Below are 21392 nucleotides of genomic sequence, written 5' to 3'. Positions count from 1 at the left end.
AATATTACTTTGTTCGTGACATGGTGGTGGACAAGAGGGTCATGATACAAAAAGTGGATGTCTCAATGAATGTTGTAGATGTTTTGACAAATCTTGTGAATGCAAAGAATTGTAGATCGTGAAGGATGGCAATGGTGATCAACCTCTAGCTCAGCTCATCATGTTGAAGCCTGTGAATGCAGAGAAGTTCAAATAGTAAAGGATGGTTATGGGGATTAACCTCTAGCTTAGTTCACTATGTACTATGTAGCCCACCTACATGTTTCATAGGCACATCACAGTCCATGTCTTCTTCACCCATTTGGACTGTGTTCCTGCCAACCTCGCTTTTTGTAGAACTACACACTATGCCCTTGTTTAGCTCAAATATTGACAATCAATATATCCATCCTTGTCATGACATATAAATTCTCTTAATCAATGTTTTTAATTCATCTCATGTACTTTGGGTGGTAATTTTCTCATAGTCAATGAATTAACATAAATCTCAAACCATGTCAAAACATAAATTTCTAGCTTTAATCTTGCAAAAGAAATTTGCTGCTCTTCACTAAGAGGATTCAATGAAATAGACCTCTAGTTGAGCAAGCCAACGATAAAGTTTTGTAGCATCCAACTTTGTATCCTCATACAGATGATTCTCTATTTCGGCCTGCACTTTGAAGGGAGGAAGAGCTTGGGAATGTTGAAGATTACTTCTTATTCTGCTTGAGTCTATAGCTCTTACTTGTTTGGCATCTCAACAAACATTCCAAGTTTCTCCATGAACACGTCCAATATTTTACTATTCTTTCAAGATTCCACATAAATCGAGTGATGTTGGCAATGTCATCTTCAAATTCATTCATCATGGAAAGCTCTTCTACCTCCCTCTTCAAAGACGAAGCTTTTGATTTCTTTTTTCACTTTCTTGTGGACATTGCTTGTTGCTAAGGAATGAAGGAATCATCTTTTCTTGTACTAGTTGATCTGTTGAGGGACAAAACTGCAAACACACAACACAAACCACATGAACAGGAATAGAAAAACCATGCTTTGATAGTAATCTGTGATGTCCCCCAAATAAGTTTCCCTCAAGTATTGTTAATATGGAGAAAGCTCCTTGTATTATCTTACCATGGTGCAAATAAGGAACAGTGAATAGTCTATGATATATGATAATGATTCATAAGACCAAAAACTATACAGGCAACATTATAACAATTGGCTTCGCTAGAGGGTGGCAACTGACTTTATGTGATTAGTAATGGTCAAAGTATGGTCAATGTATGATCAACTTTTTATACAGCACATGATTGACCTTATGCTATACAGTCTGTGGTCAACTTACATAGTAATCAGCGTCCCAAGACAGCCATTATCAACGATGATGAGTTGAGGTATTACCGACTTCGCTGTGAATTAAGGAATTTGAAAGAAGTTTATTGACGCCAGGAGATAAGACTAAGGTCATGACGTGCTGCAAATGTAGGATCTTGATTGGTGTTGAACACTAGAATATTATCCAGGATGCATCATGGGTCAGTCTCCTACAAGAGTTAAGTTTGTAGGGAGTGATTCCTGTAAGTGAATGAGAAATATCTGTAAGATAGCGGGTTAATATTAATCAGCGAAGGAATTACACATAGAAACTGAGTTTGTAATAATCAACCCATTTAATGGTTGAAGCCAATTCGTTATGCTTCATGATATGCTAAATGGAGGAGAGAAAACCGCATGACTTGTAATAATTAGAGATTTAAAGATCGGGCAACACTTTGTATGATGGGCGTAAATAATCCTTGGAAGAAGATTTCTCAGGTGTTTGGTCCTTGCGATCACCTAAGAAGTTATTCTTCATTCTTTAGCCGCCGTGAGGCAAATATTATTGAGCCTTTAATTAATTTTGTGTATGGTTTGCGATAATTGGGATTATATTTTCCCTGCAAATATATTCTTTCTATGCGATATTATTATTAGGGAAGAGAGTTTGTATCGAGGTAGACATTATATGTTCGTGGCTGCGATCCTGTTGTCTGGCTGTCATCCACGACTCAAGCGAGTCTATAAGGAGGCAACACCAATCAAGGAACAAGCAATATCCGTCTAGTTAACCGCTGTCAAGAGAATACTCCTGGTTGACCCCTGCACAAGAGGTTATCTTCTATAATATCATTGTCCAAAGAGGAGGTGTTCGATCTGCATTAGTAAATTAACTAACGACACATTAAGTGTAAAGAAGAGGCATGGTTTGGTCAAGGGTTGTGAAGGAAACAACTTTGCCCAATGTATCTTATTGCAAGATACATAAAGGCGGTTCCAAGACTTTCCAAAGCAAGAAGTTTTTATTATCGGAATTTCGGATCCCTTGGATCTTTAAAAGATGAGCAGATTGGCCAAGTGTCAGTAAAGTTGCATAGAGAACAAAATCGAAACCAGGAAGAGTACCATTAAGTCTGGTTGCAAGCACACATCTTCAGATCGGGATAGTGACATACCACTATATGTGATACCAGCAAATGTAACTGTGCATTCATATTGATACATCAAACACAACAGTACACTCCTAATTATATAATTAATTTGACATATCGGATGTTACAATGGAATTATAATTGCACATTAGACCGATACATCAGTCACAGTATTATATAGTTTTATTGTTATCTTCAGGAAGAGATTCGTTGCAGAGATCCTTAATTATCTGCAGATTGGAATATCTTACTTGGCTTAATTCCTAAAGACATATCAGATACAGTAGCAATCCAGTATCCAATCTTCGTGTTAAATACAGACTGCTCATATCATAGAGACTTAATCACTTGCATATTTCCACTTTACTTATCAGAGGTAGCAGTAATCTAGCTATCTATTATATACTTAAGCATTCATAAATGGTGCCATAGTCCATCATTCTTGGGTGTAAGAAAGACTGTAAGAGAAGAAGTCTCTCAAAATTTATTGGTTGAGTTATTGTTCCTAAATTCACAAAGAATAATACAAGGGGACATTACATAATCTGATTAATAAACAGGATGGTAATTCCACTTCTTGCTCTATCAATGTGAATCTCATTTATTCCAATCAATTCTTGAGTTATCTAGTTGCCTATTTTAAAGCAAACATGCATAAAAAATCCTTGAAAGTCCTTAAATTGTAGTTTTCTATGTGCAAATAGTAATAAAGAAGATTATAACAGTTTTCTAGAAGAGCGAGGTATTGATGTTTGAGGCATTGATGCTTTTTATTTTAAAAGTAGAAATAATTGGAGATTGTGTATTACCAAGAAGAGTACTGGGACTCGATCAATCAAGTTTAATCACCGTGTAATCTCAGCAACTATAAGTACTTCTACACTCTGAGAAACTCAGTTTATTTCAAAGTTATTACAAATTCTCAAGTCTCAAAAGAATTTACAGGCTGGGCGACTATAGGCTATCCAACAGAATTCAAACCAGTTGACAATTATAATATATTTCCAGATTTGAACTTGGACTTAGAGTTAGGTGATTAGAATGAAAAAATCTAACAAAGTTTTTATATATTAAGATCCAATGCATTTACATACAAAGCATGATTCCATTCTGTCTTTACAAAGCAAAGACAACACTACATCTCATTTAACATGTTTGTTCTTTGAGGACTCAATTACTATTCTCATCTTTCATCTTCAGACAAGCCACCTTCCTTGATTAAACCATGGGCTAGTTCATGTTGCTTTCTGCACTACGTATGATTATAGAAAAACATAAGAATACTGGTATATATTCAAATTTCATATCTAGTGAGAATGCATATCTTACATTCTTGCTCATATCTAGTGTTCCCTGGGGATGCGTCATTGGAGTTTTTACCCTGTGTTGGGGATGGGTGTTTTTGGGACAGAGGGGTGGGGATAGAACATCCCTAGCCTGTTCCTTTGCCCCATCTTTTTGAAAAAAATTGGAATGTCTTAGGGATGACTCCTTACCATAGGGGATGTCTCCTAATGGTGGACCTTATGTGGGTAATGTATTTGTGACGTACCCCGTGGACTTATAGTTTATAAGTTATGAACATACATACATATGTATAAAGAAATAAACTCTGCTGTCACTGCTGCTGCCTTCACTTGTATAGTTGCAGTTTTTCTTTTTAAGAACCAAAGCTTTCTACTGCATTTAACCTTGTTTTTCCTCAGCAGTTCACACTTCACAATGAGAGATTTTCTAATCTAGAACTTAAGTTATCATTAACTGGTCTGCAGACTCACTGCATTCCCCCTTCCGCTGCACCACTCTGATTCAGATACTGACCGGTAAGACTTCTGACTTCTGGCTGCCCCGTTGGCAATTGTTTGGGCTAACACTGTTTGGTTGACTCAATTGTGCTTCATGGAACTAGACGCCCCCTTATACTTAACTCTGTTTTTGGTGATTCTTAGTATGTATGATCTGCGCACATGCAATTACATGGGATTGCATTACCTTGTAACATTTTTAACATTAAAATTACTATCCAAAGGTATCTGGTAAACACAACATTTTCCACAATGATTTTAAGATTGCATTTATATCATAAATTTTGATTAGAGCATTCAACTTACAGCCCTTATATAAAAATCATCATCACCAGAATGCATAATTTAACCTGAATCTAAATTTATCCACAAATAACCAGAAGTACACAACCTAGCCTAATCAAGATACATGTAGTCATCTGAAAACAGAGTAAAAAAAGCTGGCATCCACCATAGACAATCTTAAGCAGGTAGAACAAGAGAGGCATAGCAGGGAGGGACAATGCAATAGAACAGTTTCTGTAGGAAAACAATATGAATTTGTGGAAGATACATTCTGGTTGTTGAAAGGAGAATTTTAAATTTCCAATTATGATGGGGCATAAACCTCAAGAAACTGGTTTATTAAAATCCTTTTGAGCATAGCATGTTAGGATTGTTATTTTTAATGACAACCCATAAAATTAATGGCAAGTAAAAATAAGGAGGTTCATTTTAGGTTAGTTTGCTATTTAATTTCATCCATCGGATTGCCGTTTTGGATCAATGGTTAAGATTGCTTTTCCCCTGTGGCAGTCTATATATACAGGGTTTTCCCTCTTTGTAAAGGATCTTTGGGTTTGTTAATCAGTATATTGTATTTGCTTTTGTTGCTAAACATTCTCCTTGGAGTTGCTGTTTTGTGCATAACAGCTGCTTCCTTATGGTCCTTGTGAAAAGCGGGTTGAACCAGCTTTGGTCAATCATAATGCTTCGGATGAGGAGATCCTATTTATCTATTATTTTGGTGCATTGTCTCCTATTTTTTTTGTTTTTTACCCTTTGCTTGTAATCGCTTTTCTCTGCATTTCCTGATAGATAGGAATTGGCCTTCTCTAGAGGTTGCTTGCACATTTGAGCAATGTATGTGGGCATCTGACACTGCTGCTCCAAAATTGGCTGGGGTTGGGTTTGTTGTTTTGTAGCATAAATGGGTCTTCTATATGTCGTATATGTGATTTTTCAGAAAATCGTATGTGTGATTTTTCACAAAAGCAAGGACCAAATATCAGATTAGTTTTAGCCTTTGTATATTATGAGTGCATGGATTGCTTCCTTTCAATGTGCAAATTCTAGTTTATGAAAACATAGTTCTATAGCAGTACTTGCATCAGCAGATTCGGTACAATTGCTTAGAAGAATATTAGAAAGGAAAAATAGAGCTACTTTCTTCATTAAGCTTACTTCACCGAGCAGTCTATCAATTTACATGCTTGTTAGAAATCATTACATAATCAGATAATTTCAGGTCTGCATATTTGCATATTGTGCAACCTCTATCATATTCAGATTTTAGGTTTGACTATGCGTGATTGGTTCAAGGAATCATTTTGTTTCAGCTTTCTTGCTTTCAGTGGATTTGTGCTTATATATATTGAGCCTATAACATGGTGGTTGTGTAAATCTAGAGGAAACAAAGGAGGCAGAAGAAGCTAAATTTAGTCCCTTCACTGGAGTTGCAAGGCGTCTGGATGGGAAACCTCTGAAGTATTCAGTAGCACCAATAACTTCTTCCGGAAGTTCTGATGCTGTGAAAAATAAGTCATCGAGTTCTGGCCCTCCCTCAAGTGCTCCACAGCGTCGCCCCTCAGGGAAACTTGTATTTGGTTCAAGTGCTGGAAGTAATCATGTTGATGAACCCAAGGTATATTGAAATTTTTTACCTCACAGGACGAGAGAGTTGATACTTAATTCAAATATCATTCTAATTTGTTGTTTTTGCCGTCCTGTAGTCTTCCGCGAAGGAGATCAAACAGGAAGTACCAAAGGAAGAACCAAAGTTCCAGGCATTCACTGGAAAAAAGTATTCGTTAAAGGATTGAAAGTAATATTTCAGATTCTCTGTGCATCATTATAATCTTTTCCATAATGTAGTTGACAGTGTTTGATGTATATTTTGGGCCTCTATGATCAATGATGATTTATCTGATATATTTAGCAGTCTAAGATTCTTTTACACAATACTTTTTTCAAGTGGCGGTTATGTATGCATATGCTCATATTTTACTTAATGTACACACATATATCTCACAACTTGCAGATAATTAAGAACTGTATTTAATCTGCATCATGCCATCACCACTCTTGGTAGCGTATACTATACATTTTATTGGTCACACATTACAATGGTTTCACTTTATCTGGTGTTGTCTCTTGTCATCAGCACTATCATTTGAATATTATCTAATAAACGAATGGAAATTTTTGGTTTAACTGTGGGATAAATGCCCATTTTTGAATGAACTGAAACCCTGAATTCCTTTTGGCTTTTAGTTAGAAGTGGAAATGGCTAATAACGTTTATAATATGAGCAGGACCCAGAATAAAGAAGAAATATCTGTAAAGTAAAATGTCCAAGAACCATGTTTTGAAGACCTTGGGTTTATGTGTTCAACATGAAATTCATGGCTTCTTAAATTTGTTAGTTGCTTTGTTTAGGATTACACCCATACACTAACTGAATTTGATGGCAGAGTTGAAAATTTTGTTCTCAAAAACTACAGAATTTTGCCAGAAAGTGATTATGTAGCCTGAATCGGGTAAACAAGCTAAAACATCTTCATTAAGTATTCTCTAAAACTATGTTAAAACTGGGTCAATAATTTGGTCTCAACTTGAAAAATGCAAAGAAACATAAAAAACTTGGGTGTTTTCAACGAGGCCGCCAAGATAAATCTAAATGTATAAGAATAAATGTTGTTTAAATTTAACAAAAATATAAAATTTATAAGCAAATCATATAGTTATTTGTAAAAATGTAACGTTTTTATATGCTGGCCTTGTGCGAGAGAGTTAACATGTTGAAGCTAGCTACGTGTTCCCTCTCTTGCTCACACTCGGGAAAAATAAATATTTGATTATAGGGCAAAATTAGAAGCAATTGGTTGTAACATATGATAATGGGCTTTGTTTCTCTCGCCAGGTTTAAAAAAATTGAAGAGACGATCAATATAGGTTGAAATGTGTTTTCTATTGACATTTTTACAATAACTATGTATATTTTAAACCACAGTGATTTAACCTAGGGAAATGAGAGATTAAGTGAGAGATGAGCACGGAGACAAAGTTTGTGAGCTAAGAAAGAAGCAAAGGAACCATGGAAGTGGTGAAGGTGAGGCAAAGAAAGATTTGTTGAGATGAGTAGGATAGTGATTAGGCAAAAGGTAGGCTTTTGTGTCAATCAGGGTTAAGGGTAGGTCAATGAAAATGTCTCTCGAGGTCAATAAGTATTGAAAAATTCAATGAAAGGGGTTTGCTTATTCTTGTGAGTGATCTATAGATTTATCTCTAGCTTCATCCTTGAATTTTTTAAATCATCAATGATGGGTTTCATATCCCTATAAGGGTTTTCAAAAAGGATTTACAATTGAAGAAGTGTGTCATGAAAGTGTCATTTTGAAAAATATATAAAATGAATATGAATAGAATATTTTGGATTGCATATATTTGTGTGAATTTTCATTTCAAGTGAAAATCAGTAGGTGAAGATGGAGTTATGGAATTTACCAAGTTGGCCTAAAAGAAACCATGTGAAAGGTTGTAAGAAGGAAATAGGTTCCAAGTTGTATAGGAGGAAATAGGTAATAAGGGCTGGAGCTTGAACTAGTGTGGCTCACTTTATCTACACAAAGTTGAAAAGGGGATATGTGTAGGGTTGTCGAGGAGAGTTGAAAATGAAAATTCCCATACATAGGGTCATGGAAGAGTTGGTATTGATATGGCCCCCTCTATACGTACAGATGAGCCCAAGATAGCACACTGATCACATGCCTCCCTCAAATTAGATATGTGTGCAGTATGATGGATTCAATTTGAAGAGAAGATAGTAAAATAATCACATAGCAATGTTGGCCCTAGTGTGTGAAAATGATAAAGCAATGAAAGCACATTTTTGAAGAGGCTTTTCTTCCAAGTATACAAGTAAAAGAAGATATGATGTAAGAAAAGGGTAAATAAGATGGGAATGTGTAAAGCACAGTACAATGTGTATCAATATGTTCTATTCCAAAAATAGATGGAAATATCTTGAGGAATGTCCCCAAGTAGGGGAAAACAAACCAAATTTTATGTGCCACGAGTGTGGAGGAAGAAGTGTAAAAGGGAAGTTTGAAATGTGCGTAGGCAAATCACAACAAATAAGGTGTAATTAAAGTAGCTAAAGAATATAAACCATTAAGGAAGAGATAAATAAAGGAGAAGTACAAGAAGCATGCTAAAGTAAAAGGTCAAAAGAAATGCCAAGAGAAAAGAAATGGCAAATGAAAAGCAATAAAAGAAAGATCACAACAACCATGTAGCAAAGGTTGCGGTGTAAAACCAAGAACTCGAAGCAACTATGTTTGCTAAAACATAATGAGTGTCTTTTAACACAATGTGATTTTGCTTCATTCCAAATATATAGTGAATGCATAAGTGAAACATAGCAAAGCATACAGGGGATTCTAAGTATCTCATTCAACAAAAAAGAGAGAGGTAAAGGAGAAAACAATAGATGAGGTGGATGCAAAGGTCAAAAGAAGCAACGCTTTTGAAAAATAATGATAAAAAGAGAATCATAAAAATTGTGGCACCATAAAAAAGTCTAGGGCATAAAGCTAAAGATCAAAATCAATTTTGCTTTTGGTTGACATGATAAAAATATTGAGGATATGTATTGATTTTGCATAATCCCAAATCCATAGGAAAGAGCACAAAGGCATAGTTGCATAGAGTTTCTTGATGGGGGATGTGGGGACGTTGGGATGGCTTTCAAGGATGGGGGGCCAAGGGTCTAAATTTGTAGATGGCGAGGGGATGGTGGGGAATGACGATAGAGTGATGATGGGAGAGAAACACTAATATATAAATTGAGGTGAATTGAAATCCAAAATATGCAATATAATATCTCTATGCGTGCCCCATGAAATGCAAATTAGTTTTCACAAAGTTAAAGGTTGCAATCAATATGTAATGACATGTGCCATATATCAAGTGACCCAACAACATTCCTATGGAGGTGGTAGAGGTGGTTCTATTGTAGGGGGACATTTACCCAAGTCCCCAAATCTCATAAACATCCCCACACATGGGACATAAGGTTTTTTTTGGGGTCACGTCCCTATGGACCAATGCACAAAGAGATAACATAGGAAAACAAGGAGACATGAATCAAAAAGTCTCCATGACCACTTTTTTTTAACATGCATCACTAAAACATGTTTGCCTCATCCATATACTAACAAAATGTGAGAAAATTATAAAACACAATCAAAAGAAAGACAAAATAGAACATGAAATGTAAAGGGAATTTAGTAAATATATGAATCAAACACAAATTATAAAATTTGTGATAAATTAAGAGATCATAATCATTCTAATCATCAATGGTGAAATCTCTAAAAGTAATCATGTAGGATTTTTCTTGTGATTGGCTTAGGATCACCATGTAATGTAGGCACCTTTATAAATGTTTAGTTAAGAGGTTTTTTTAATTTTTTTTTTTTTTGTTGTACTCAAATCTGTTTTTATTTTCTTTTTGAAGCATCACTTTATTTGTTGATCTTGTTTCTCAACATTCGGATTCAATGTTTTTTGGTCTTGCTTTTCTATTTTCTTTTCTTCTTTTTTGTCTACATATTATTATTCTTACATTCTTACATTCTTTGTTTGATTTATTACTTGAGAAACACATATATTTAAGCATAGGAAGTAGTGCAAATGATACATGTCTACCTTTATCACACATGTTTGTATAGAAAAAGAGGATTATGCTTAATCTCACTAGTAATATTATGTGTCTAAAGCTAATTTTTTCACTCTACTTTGAGTGCCATTATTTTTATTCATGATTGTATCAATAATATATTGGTTAATAGTTGATGGAGGGGTGGACATGTGGGTATAAATAGGCTTCGATGTAGTGGTTGAAGTGGCACTAGTAGTATAATTAGTATAAGAAACTATAATATATTGGAGGTTGACACTAAAAGGGTTGTAATGTCCATTGTAGAATCTCTTAAGTTTGCATTTAATCTAAAAGATTAAAATGACCAATATTGCAATGAAACCAATAGCTCTTAAATGATTGTATCAAATTTACTATGATACTTTTGATTATATCAAGAATATCTCTAACTTAAGTTCATTAACAATAGACTTGATTATACCCTAATAAAAAAAAATAGACTTGATTATTGAACAAATTATATATTAACTGAAGAAGGTGAAATACAATCAATAATGATGCCAACTCCTCTTATAGAGGAAAGTCCAAGTCGGTTATGAATTCTGGAGTTTTGCTTGAAGTAATGAAATTTGATTTGATTATTGATTCGAGGATGGAAGCTTGAGAAGAATATTTAATCATTGTTTTTGAATTGTTTCCTTATGATTATGCATTTGTATATGTAAGAGAGAATGCCTCTATCTAATCGTTGTTTCTAGATAAAACCATATACTCATGCGATGATTCCTTGACGCCTTGTCTAAATATTATCTATGTGCTTGTGTGTCCTTAACCTTGTAAAGGTGGATCATATGCCACCTTTACCTGATAGGTCATAGGCTATAAAGAGCATTTCTGATTTGAGTTCTAATATTCAAATTTATAATTCTTCAATATGTCTTCCTAGTGAGCCACAATTCCCCTTAAGTATTGATCGAATGGACATGATGTGAAGAGTTGTATCTCACAATCAACCATGTCCTTTGTAAACAAAATTAATTATGTCCCTATATCTAATTGGATCCCCTCCTTATCATCATCATTAACAAATTAATTACTCTTGACCAAATTGATTTCTTCCTTATTAGACAGTGATGGTCTTATTCTTAACTAATTAATGTATAAAACATCCTTGGATTTCTATGCCTTTGGATGATGACATTTTCCTTGGTTGATTTCTTTAGTGACCGAATGTGATTATTTCACTCTCCTTCCCTTGGAATATCTTGCCCACAAGCAACCTTAGACTTTCATCTTGATACCAAGGTCCTAGATAAGCCCGTAGAATGCTTCAACACCTATTCATTGCTTCATGGTGTTGTTACTAAACTTACAAAATTTGCCAACCTTTATCACACTATGAAGCAATCCATCATCATGCAATCTATCTACCATAGCAATTCTCGGGTTCCAAGTTCTATGATTGTCTTCAATCTTGTCACAACATCCATGAAGAAATAATTTATTCAACTCAAAGAACGGGTTGTCATAAGTTGCATAAGCTTCAACTTCAAATAAAGGGTTATAAAAAAACCTAAAGTTACCCTTGATTCTGAAATCAAACCTATCTTTTAGTTGGTCCAAACTTCTATAAGCCAATTCTTTGGGATAATTTTCATAGGTTTCTTGTGTGTTGTCTGGTTCTTCTATCTCTTTAAAGTGCTTCCTTTGTCTTCTTGCCCCTTGAAGTGTTCAGTTACTACATTCGATTTATGCCTCTTGAAAAGTCTTATGAACATCTTCCCACTTATTTGTTTCTTGCTTGTGTAAATTTAAGACCTTATGGCATCTACCTGTTGATATTTTTACACTTTAACTTTGGCGCCTCATTCTCCAAAGCCTTCAATGCTATTTTTTCAGGTATTTGACTAGGTGTGTGTGTGTGCTGGACTCTCGTCACACTATTAATTTGGAAACTCATCTCTTGTCCATCTAAGTGTGCATGCCTTTTCTTGATTTTCTACAAGTTTTTTCTTGCTTGAGAAGCTATCAACTTAGCATGTTTAGCTTTCTCATTTCACCATTTACATAGTCATAGAGCTCTCTCCACATCTTCAACACTATCCATTAGTTTCCCTGGTTCTTTGCTTGCCATTGGTTCCTCAACCTCATCTACTTGTCTTTATCATCTTTTGAATTTTGTGTTTTTGTGGACTCTTTAACTTTGGTTCTCTCTTTTGTGACCCATAATTGCCTTTTCCCATATGTCAATGCCATAGTTCTTTGTTTGTTTCCCTCTAAGTGATTGGAGTTGATGCACACTGCATCTTTTGATTCACTATCATTTGAAAGATTACTGCTCTCATCCATAATCATTGACTTATTAGTGGATACCATGTACTCAAAAGGTGAAGACGAATTATGATCGACATCCTTATCTCTAAGCAACTTCAAATAATATGATTTATGATCACTAGATTCAATCCCTTCTATGTATTTCTCAATGCATGATCTTTGAGATGGAGTAAGATCAATCTTAGGTTTAAAATGAATTTGACTTGTAATTTCTTTATAGAATCCTTTTGATAGTCAAATCAAAAGACTCCCGTATCATTGAAATGAAAGAATTAATCACCTACAATAGATGTGACACCATTATCATTATTAGCTTGCTCCTCATGCATCAACTCCACATTAATGACTATCTCACAATCCTCATGAATCAACTGCTTCTATTTCTTTAGAAGTGTCATAAACTATTTCCTCTCCTTGTATGCTGCTACCTTCAATTTTTGCATGTACCATAAGGGAAGATTCTAAGAATCTTCTTCCCATTTATTTTCTAACTTGATTCTTTCCAATTCTTCTTTGTTCAAGTGAGGCTTTTATTTTTCCTTACATTGTTAGAACACCTCACGAAATAATGTATATGTGGATGAAGAGAGAACCCATTCTTGTTTCCAAAGGGTCCATAACATAGATGTGATGGGTTGGGAGATAACATCACTCTTGTTGATAGTTAGAATCAAAATATCTTTCATGACTGCAAAAATATCTTTGTCATGTATGTTCTTGATCTGGCGACGAATTGATGGAACATGTCGTGGACCAGGTCCGACAATACAAAGTCCACAAGAAGGATACTTGTACTAGTTTACCCAAATATCTTTAATATGGTCACCCTTCTTGAATAATGTGTACTATTAGTTTCATCAAGATATTTGAAACTATCTACAATCAAGCATACTACCTCTTTTATTGTGTCATCGTTATAGGGAACTAGAGGTACCAAGATTCTCATTATCTCACTTAAATAAGAGGTCACCCTCAACTTGATCTACTCATCACAATTCCTAACCATTTGTGTTGTCTAAAGGTGGTCACTATAGGAGTTAGGGCTATATCTAACACTTGAGAGGACGACTTCTCAATGTGCATCAAACATTGTTCTACCAATTGAAGCATGTTCAATATGTCATCCCTTGATTGCAATTGAGTGCTAAGCTTCTTGCTCGATTCAAATAGTGATCTTGCCAATGGTTTGATATCTTCTGTTGCCATGATTAATCAAGTTTTTTGACATTTACCCAAAGGATAGTAGGTTCACTGGCTCTAGTACCACTGTAATGTCCCTTATGAAATCTCTTAAGTTTTTCTTCAATCTAAAAGATTAAAATGACCAATATTGCAAATAAACCAATATCTCTTAAAGGATTTATCAGATTATATAAATGGATGTAGATATATAATATGACACCTTTGATTATATTAAGAATAACTCTAACTCAAGTTCATCAACAATAAACTTGATTATTGAACAAATTATACATTAATTGAAGAAGGTAGAATGTAATCAATAATAATGCCAACTCCTCTTATAGAGGAAAGTCCAAGTTGGCTTTGAATTTTGGAGTTTTGTTCGAAGTAATAAAATCTTATTTGATTATTGGTTTAAGGATGGAAGTTTGACAAAAACATTTAATTATTATTTTCGAATTGCTTCCTTATGATCATGCATTTATGTGTAAGAGATAATGCCTCTATTTGATTGTTGCTCCTGAATAAAATCTTATACTCATGAGGTGATTCCTTGATGCCTTGTCTAAATATTATCTATGTGCTTCTGCATCTTTAATCTTGTAATATGTGGATCATATGCCACCCTTACCTGATAGGTTGTAGGCTCTAAAGAGCACTTCGAATTTGAGTTCTAATATTCAAATTTACAATTATTCAATATGTCTTCTTGGTGAGTCATGATTCCCCTTTAGTATCCATCGAATGGACATGATGTGAGGAGTTGAATCTCATAATCAACCATATCCCTTGTAAACAAACTTAATTAATTGTTCCTTCATCTTTAATTAGATCTCCTCCTTAACAACATTATTAATGAATTATTTACTCTTGATCAAATTGATTTCTTCCTTCTTGAACAATGATGGTCTTATTCTTCACTAATCAATTTACAAATGTCCTTGGATTGCTATGCCTTTGGATGATATTATTTTTCTTTTGTTGATTTCTTTAATGATCAAATGAGATTATTTCAAAGGAAGAGTTAAAAGTAAAGGTAATGTGTTATATATATACACAATTTTTATATTGGATCATATTTTATTTGAAAACATTGACCATTTCCTAACCAACCTTGAATTGTGACCATGTTACATGTTCCTGTAACATCAAAAGTAACTAAATATCACTCAACAAAAGTAAAAGATACTAACTAAATATGCATACGATTTTTTTTATGCTTTTCTTCAAGTAATGACAATGTACAAACATCATTAAGAATACGATTTTTTTATGCTTTTCTTCAAGTAATGACAATGGGAAATGCTACACAATGCTAAAGCAAGTAATTTCCATGTACATCTTTTTGAATATCTGCATCTGTTCTTTTTAAGTATTGAAATAACATAACATATAGAGAGAAAGTTGTGCAAGCTTATCGCTCAACTCTATTGCATTGAAAATAATTCAAGAAATAGTTTAAAGTTATTCCCAATCACAATGAGATTGCCATATTGCCATTTATCATTCAATGCCGAATTTAAAAGCAAAGCTTGTATCAGCTTGAAGAAAGCTTGTCATTAATATTTATGATATGCGTATGACATTTCTTCATCGCTTTGTTTTTAAGTCATCAAAGGTTATCAAAATTGGCATATGCATCAAGCGGCTCAATACACTGAATGAGTCTCTACTATATTGGCATATTCTATCAATGAAAGGAAGAGAAATGAGAAGTTGTTCCTTGGGCTACTTGATTACTTAATCAACTTTATGTTGATGCTCTTGGTTTAATTTCCACATCATGAGTTAAGTATTAAATGATCTCTTTTCTTATCACATCATTACTAATATACATATATGTATATGTACGTATATGTATATACATATATTTATATTTATATATGTAAGTATATGTACATATATATTGTGTAGTTATACATCCTATCTATATTCATATTGAAAATGAGCAATACTAATATTGATAAATTTAATTAAAATAATAGAATATGATCTAAAGGGTGACGATCTAGATATCGGTTAAACCAATAAACACTAGGTCTAGGTCTAGACAATAGGGTAACATAATACGGTGACACTTACTTGACACGACACAAGATAACTAACCAAGGGTACAATCAAGGACAACCTATCTTGACATGAGTGTGTGTGATGGCTCAAATGACAACCTTGCCTATTCTTGTGTTTGTAACCCTCTCTATAGTAATGCTCTCCCTCCCTTTTTGGAGGGTGGGGTTTTATGCCCCACAACCAACTTATAGCCACGACTGTAGTTAGGCCATAAAAGATATCCATTTACAATATAATGAACATTGAAGCATTAATCAAATTTATTAAACATTAGAGTTAAACGTTCATTCCATGAAAGCTCACTTGGAACAAACTATATGATGCAATTCCACATCTAATCATATATTCACCACAAAATTACTATGCAAATAAGAAAACATTATCGATATCAGAAGGAGGGTTGTAACAATTCTCTAACAAATTTTATCATGTAGTCAAGATAAATATATTTCTAACACTTTGAATGAAGTGAAAATGAAAGTCTAAGAAAGGAAGATACTGCTAAGGAGATAAAAACATGAGTGAAATCAATGATGTGTGATTTCTATATGAAGTAGCAAGATTAGAGAGATATGTTCCATACATAATTGGGTGCTTTGGTTCATACGTTTTAAAAGTATCGAGGGGGCTAAAATGTATGATTCATGCATCAGAATAGTGGATGGATCAAAACAAGACAATAGGCTTGTTGTAACCTCTAAAAGCATTAGATTTCGATTTCAATCCTAGAGTTTGGTGTGTACAAAAACACCAACATTTTAAGAGGTCATTCCCAAGGAGAGGTGGTCTAGGGTTCAATTTTGAATGTCTCACTTGCAAGGGATTAGGGTTTGATTTTCATTATAAACTTAAGATAACCATTTTTATACAAGGTTATTAAAACAAGCAATGTCAACCCTATTGTAGTGGGTTGATTGTTTTATATAATTCCTCACTTGCTCTTACAAATTATTCATCAAGTTATGAATCTAAATAAACATCAAAACATGTCACATAATAAATGAAGCCAAATATATGGATGCTAAATCATCTAAATTTAACTCAATTAATTTTATATGAAGATGGTACATGATTCCAGGGGAACTATAGTTGAAAGACTTAGGAATAATTATGCACATGTGCCTAACATTGAATATTACTGGGATACTTATTCAAATGCGGTTAGGTTAGAGGGCACAATCATTACTTCATGAAACTAAAATAGAAGGTACATTATAGTATAAGAAGAATCACTTTAGAACTTATTAGATTTTAAAAAAATTACAAGCTCCAGGATATGTTGCCTCATTGATGGATTGATTATCTCTAAACAAAAAAAATAGAGACAAACAAGGACAAAAATTATCTAGGTCATAACAAGGTTAGATGAAGAAGACTAAAACATTTACTCAAGAATAAATAGTATTAAATTCAATAGACAATGGAGGAAGTGATGTTGGATAAGAAGAATTTAGGATTTTTAAAAAAAATAATGTATAAGACAACTTCTCTTCATAGGAAGAAAATTAAATTGGTTACATGAAAAAGTGTAAAATATCCTCTAGTTATGCAAGGAGATCCTCAACATGCTTCACAAGTAATTTCTCCTTTTCCCCTTCTTTCTTCACCATCTTCATTATTCCATTTGCCTTCTACTTCTCATAAGACTAGGCTTTCGAACAATCCTTGCAATTAACTCAAACTTCACAACATTCTCCTCTTGCTACTCATAATCTCCTTTATCCTACTCCTTCAATTCATTATTATATACTTTGTATAATTTATTCCCCTTCCACTAGTGTTCCTTTGAAGCGAGCAACAATTCAAGGGATTCTTGATTGGGTGAAGACTATCGAAGCTAACAAAAAAATATTGCTTGAGAAATACCTTTTAATGTGAGTGCCTTTTCTTCACTCCTCTAGGGGAGAGCTTCAAATGAAGTAAAGAAGCATTTAAGGTTGAAAGAGGATCCCCATGGTCATGTAATGGCAACAATGACCATTCTAAACAATGGTAAAGATATTAAGGGGTAGAAGCATTGAATTTTTATGTAATAGAAATAGATTTGGGTTCACCATTTAGGCAAAGATAAACTCAATCTTCTACAATTTTATTTAGATAATATATAAGATAGTGTGATTAGGGATGACAAAGCTATGAAATCATTAAATGACCATATCAAATAATTGTAAAATTACTTTACACATTTGTTGAAGTATGTATCAAAAAGTGCTTCCACACAATCTCCAACTAAGGAACTGATTAATAACGCTTAGATGAATCAACTCAGTTATCTGGTTGCATACAGAAGGGTGAATTAATAATAGATTAATAATGTATACAATCAAGGTATGAGAACAATTGATGAGTCTTATAGTCTTCTAAAAATGATAAGGAGAATTGATATCTTTAAAATAGAAGATAAGATGTTAGATGATATATCTCTTTGGGTAGACCCACATTTGTGTGACCCACGTGTGGGACATTAGAAATTTGGATGGTCAAGATATAAATTAAAAAAAACCTTCGTTTGAAGGTGACTCCATAATCAACTCTAAGAGAAGGTAAACCTTGGTTTAACGGGCCCTCAAATTTTTAATATTTTTAAGTCATAAAAGGGACTTTCATTCAGAATTATACCATTGAATAAAGGTTTTTTTTAAAAAAATTCTACTGAATATAGGTTTTTCATAAAAAATCAAGGTCTATTTCACACACATGGAATTTAAAAAAAAATAAAATATTTATTTCTTTTGCATGTAAGCAATAATCTGAAATATAAATGTGTTACCCGCCTTTTCAATCGGGTCATAGTCACTCTCTCAAGTCATAATTTCCACTTCACCACGGGAGCACTCCACTTTGCTTTAGTTCTTAAAATCCCCAATTGACAAATCAACCTCTTTTCTTTTAAGTGCGACATCTTTGTTATATCCCAAAGGAGCCCACCTTGCTTTGTCGGCTTATCGCTACGAAATGGAAGCTTAATTCAATAGGTTTCATTGTCATTGAGCCTTGTTCCACCCAATACTGTTAGTGGGTCTCTCACAAGTCATATCAGCTGATTGCACATTAGGGACTTTTCAACACACACTTCTCTTGTTCCACAGTTCTTAAAGAACATGATTGCTCGACACTTCGATAGTAGCAGCCTCAAGACCAATAACTCATGCGATGACATCAATAAAGTACATTTTCGTAATGGACAATAAATGAGACATTAATAAAATGTTTCGTTTCAAATCTCAATTCAATACAATAGTCGCCAAAACACATGAATTAATTGCTCTAGGCTCTCATATGCTTGTCACCTTTGTTCTTTCCATTCACATTCAAAATTTCTGGTGAACTTGAAGGAGCGTTCAAGCGAAAGCATAGAACTAGGTTTGAGGAGAAAAACTTTCTTTGTCCATATTGTTGAATTTTTCAGTTCTCTTGTTGATAAAATAGAGGAAGTTTGTTCATTCAACATTCATGAACATCCGCTCTTCTCATAGTTCCCCTCTGTTTTATCCCAATTTGAGTTTTCATCCTCTGTTCAAAACCCTATCCTTTTCACATTCAGCTTTGATGGCACCTAAACCTTCTCAACCAATTGAAAGCAAGTTGAACAATGTTAAAGACATAAAAATTGCGCCATTCACAATGCATGATATTCATAGGAGGTTGCATAGTTTGGAGAAGTCCCCCAATACACAGAAAATCATTGAATCTTCTCTATCTCAGGCCGAAGGTTATCCTTCTGCCGTTGCATGTCTAGAATTGGTCCTCTCTTGTGTACAACATTATTACCCCGACTCTCGTGAAATCTGAAGTGTGAATCAAACTTTGATAGCCAAAATAGACACAAATAATGTTTCTCTTGCATTGCACATTCCTGAAAGAGAAGGGGAGGTGAGTTCGTCTTGTCAGACAGGATGGGAGTTCTTTCAAAACCAGGTAGATTGGTGTTTGGACACTATTGCTCAAGGATGGTTCAGAACCCCTTGTCCTAGTAAATCTAGGTTACCTTCTTGGATGAAAACAGAGTTTTTCAGAGATGATATCGTCAATATCATTATTTTTTTTTGCCATTTGGTTGGCCGACCTGGGACAAAATTCTTTGAAGAATGGATGTGTTAATTTGTCCTCAATGTTTGTGATGATATAAATTAGATTGATTGGGAAAGGTTAATATGTGATTCCCTTCATGAGCAACTTGTAAAGTTTAATGATAGGAAAAAAATTCATTTGTGCTTTGTACTTTCCTATGTATTAGTTGCCGAGAGAATATGTTGGCTGAGTTTGAGACAAGTAGGCAATCTCACGGATGATGCCCCTGTCTATAATTGTTTTCCTCAACTAAAGAGAAGAGAAGGTATGAGGAATTTAGCTTACGTCTATGATGTTTTCTTAATGATAGTCATAAGAGACATTGAAAGGAAGCCTAAGAAGAGAATGTCAGAAGGAGCTATGACCCTAATTCAGAATTATGACAACTTCTATATTCAGTTCGAAAGCTCCTACGAGAAGGCCCCATCGATACTACCCAGGTTATGCATTTTATTATCTCGTCTTCTTGGAACTGTGCTGCCAAATGACTTTTGTGAATATTAAATATGTATAGATGAGAAAGAAAGGATATTCTTTTCCAATGAGCTTATCTCATTTTTCATGCAAAAACAATGAGTCTGCAAAGTTTTCTAATAAGTTTCTAGCTAAGTTGGGTTTCCGTTCTCTACCCACGAGGGACCATTTTGATAGTAAGGGTTACATTAGATAAAAATTTTGTGGAGCTTCTCACTATGTTCACGTACCCAAGCTACAAGATTTATAGGAAGACTCTGTTGATGAAAATGAAGTTTTCACAAGAAGTTTCATGTGACTAACCTTAAGCCAAATGTTGAATTTCTATATTATCTCTTCTATTCCCGAAAAATGTTACAGATGATGGCTCAAATATGATAGATAACTTGTATCAAGATGCCATCTTTCTCCCTTTCCAATGGTCAGAGGATGAAGAAGAAACATATGTCAAAGTTAGAACTTCTCAAGTTCTAGATAGGTCGCACGCTTGGTTGAGTCATGTGGTTAAAAATCATTCTGGCTCTTCGTCATAGAAGGGAACACCCAAGGAGACCAATACAACTATTCAAACCTCTCAATGGGTGACAGGGAAATTGATATTAGTGACTGGTGCATCTCAGGTAGATTCACAATCGGGTGGAGATAATAATCCCCCTGAGAAAAATCAGAAACTGAAATTTATTTGTGAAACAAGTGTTGCAACACCACCAAAGAAGAAAAGAAAAGCCTTGCAGATCAGTTATAGTGAAGAGGATACTCAGTTTATTCATTAATTAGGAGAACACAATCCTCTAATTTCCCTGATTGATGACGTAGATCCACAAACACCCAACTCTATTGTTCCCATGTTGACACTTGATGCTGCCATCACTACTTTGTTTATCAAAATTCCAACAAGCACTTCGTCCACCCCATGGCTCAAGAAGGCAATTGAGAAATAGAGGAAACAAAATTCATTGGTCACTGAGATCAGAGCTGATACCATCACGTGCTTGTTAGGGGAAACATCCAAACCTAAGAAGGCAAAGTGAATGGATAGGATGATTGTGGACCCACAAACAGAGTATCATGTGTTGGAGA

At 34.3% G+C, this 21392-nt stretch overlaps 1 protein-coding gene across 1 annotated transcript in view; it reads left to right on the top strand.

Annotated features, from left to right (window-relative positions):
• LOC131079875 (uncharacterized) overlaps window positions 1–6656 on the top strand; it is a 34951-nt gene extending 28295 nt beyond the window's left edge. The window contains exons 9-10 of the mRNA XM_058017915.2: window positions 5926–6161; window positions 6250–6656. Of these exons, the coding sequence (XP_057873898.1) occupies window positions 5926–6161; window positions 6250–6339 (326 nt within the window). The 3' untranslated portion in view covers window positions 6340–6656. The remainder of the gene's footprint in view (window positions 1–5925; window positions 6162–6249) is intronic.
• The last annotated feature ends 14736 nt before the right edge of the window (window positions 6657–21392 follow it).

The sequence above is a fragment of the Cryptomeria japonica genome, chromosome 10 (genome assembly GCF_030272615.1).
Source record: "Cryptomeria japonica chromosome 10, Sugi_1.0, whole genome shotgun sequence".
In the NCBI taxonomy this organism is placed as follows: domain Eukaryota; kingdom Viridiplantae; phylum Streptophyta; class Pinopsida; order Cupressales; family Cupressaceae; genus Cryptomeria; species Cryptomeria japonica.
Note: the sequence above shows the minus strand (reverse complement) of the source record. Positions and strands in the feature narration are given on the sequence as shown.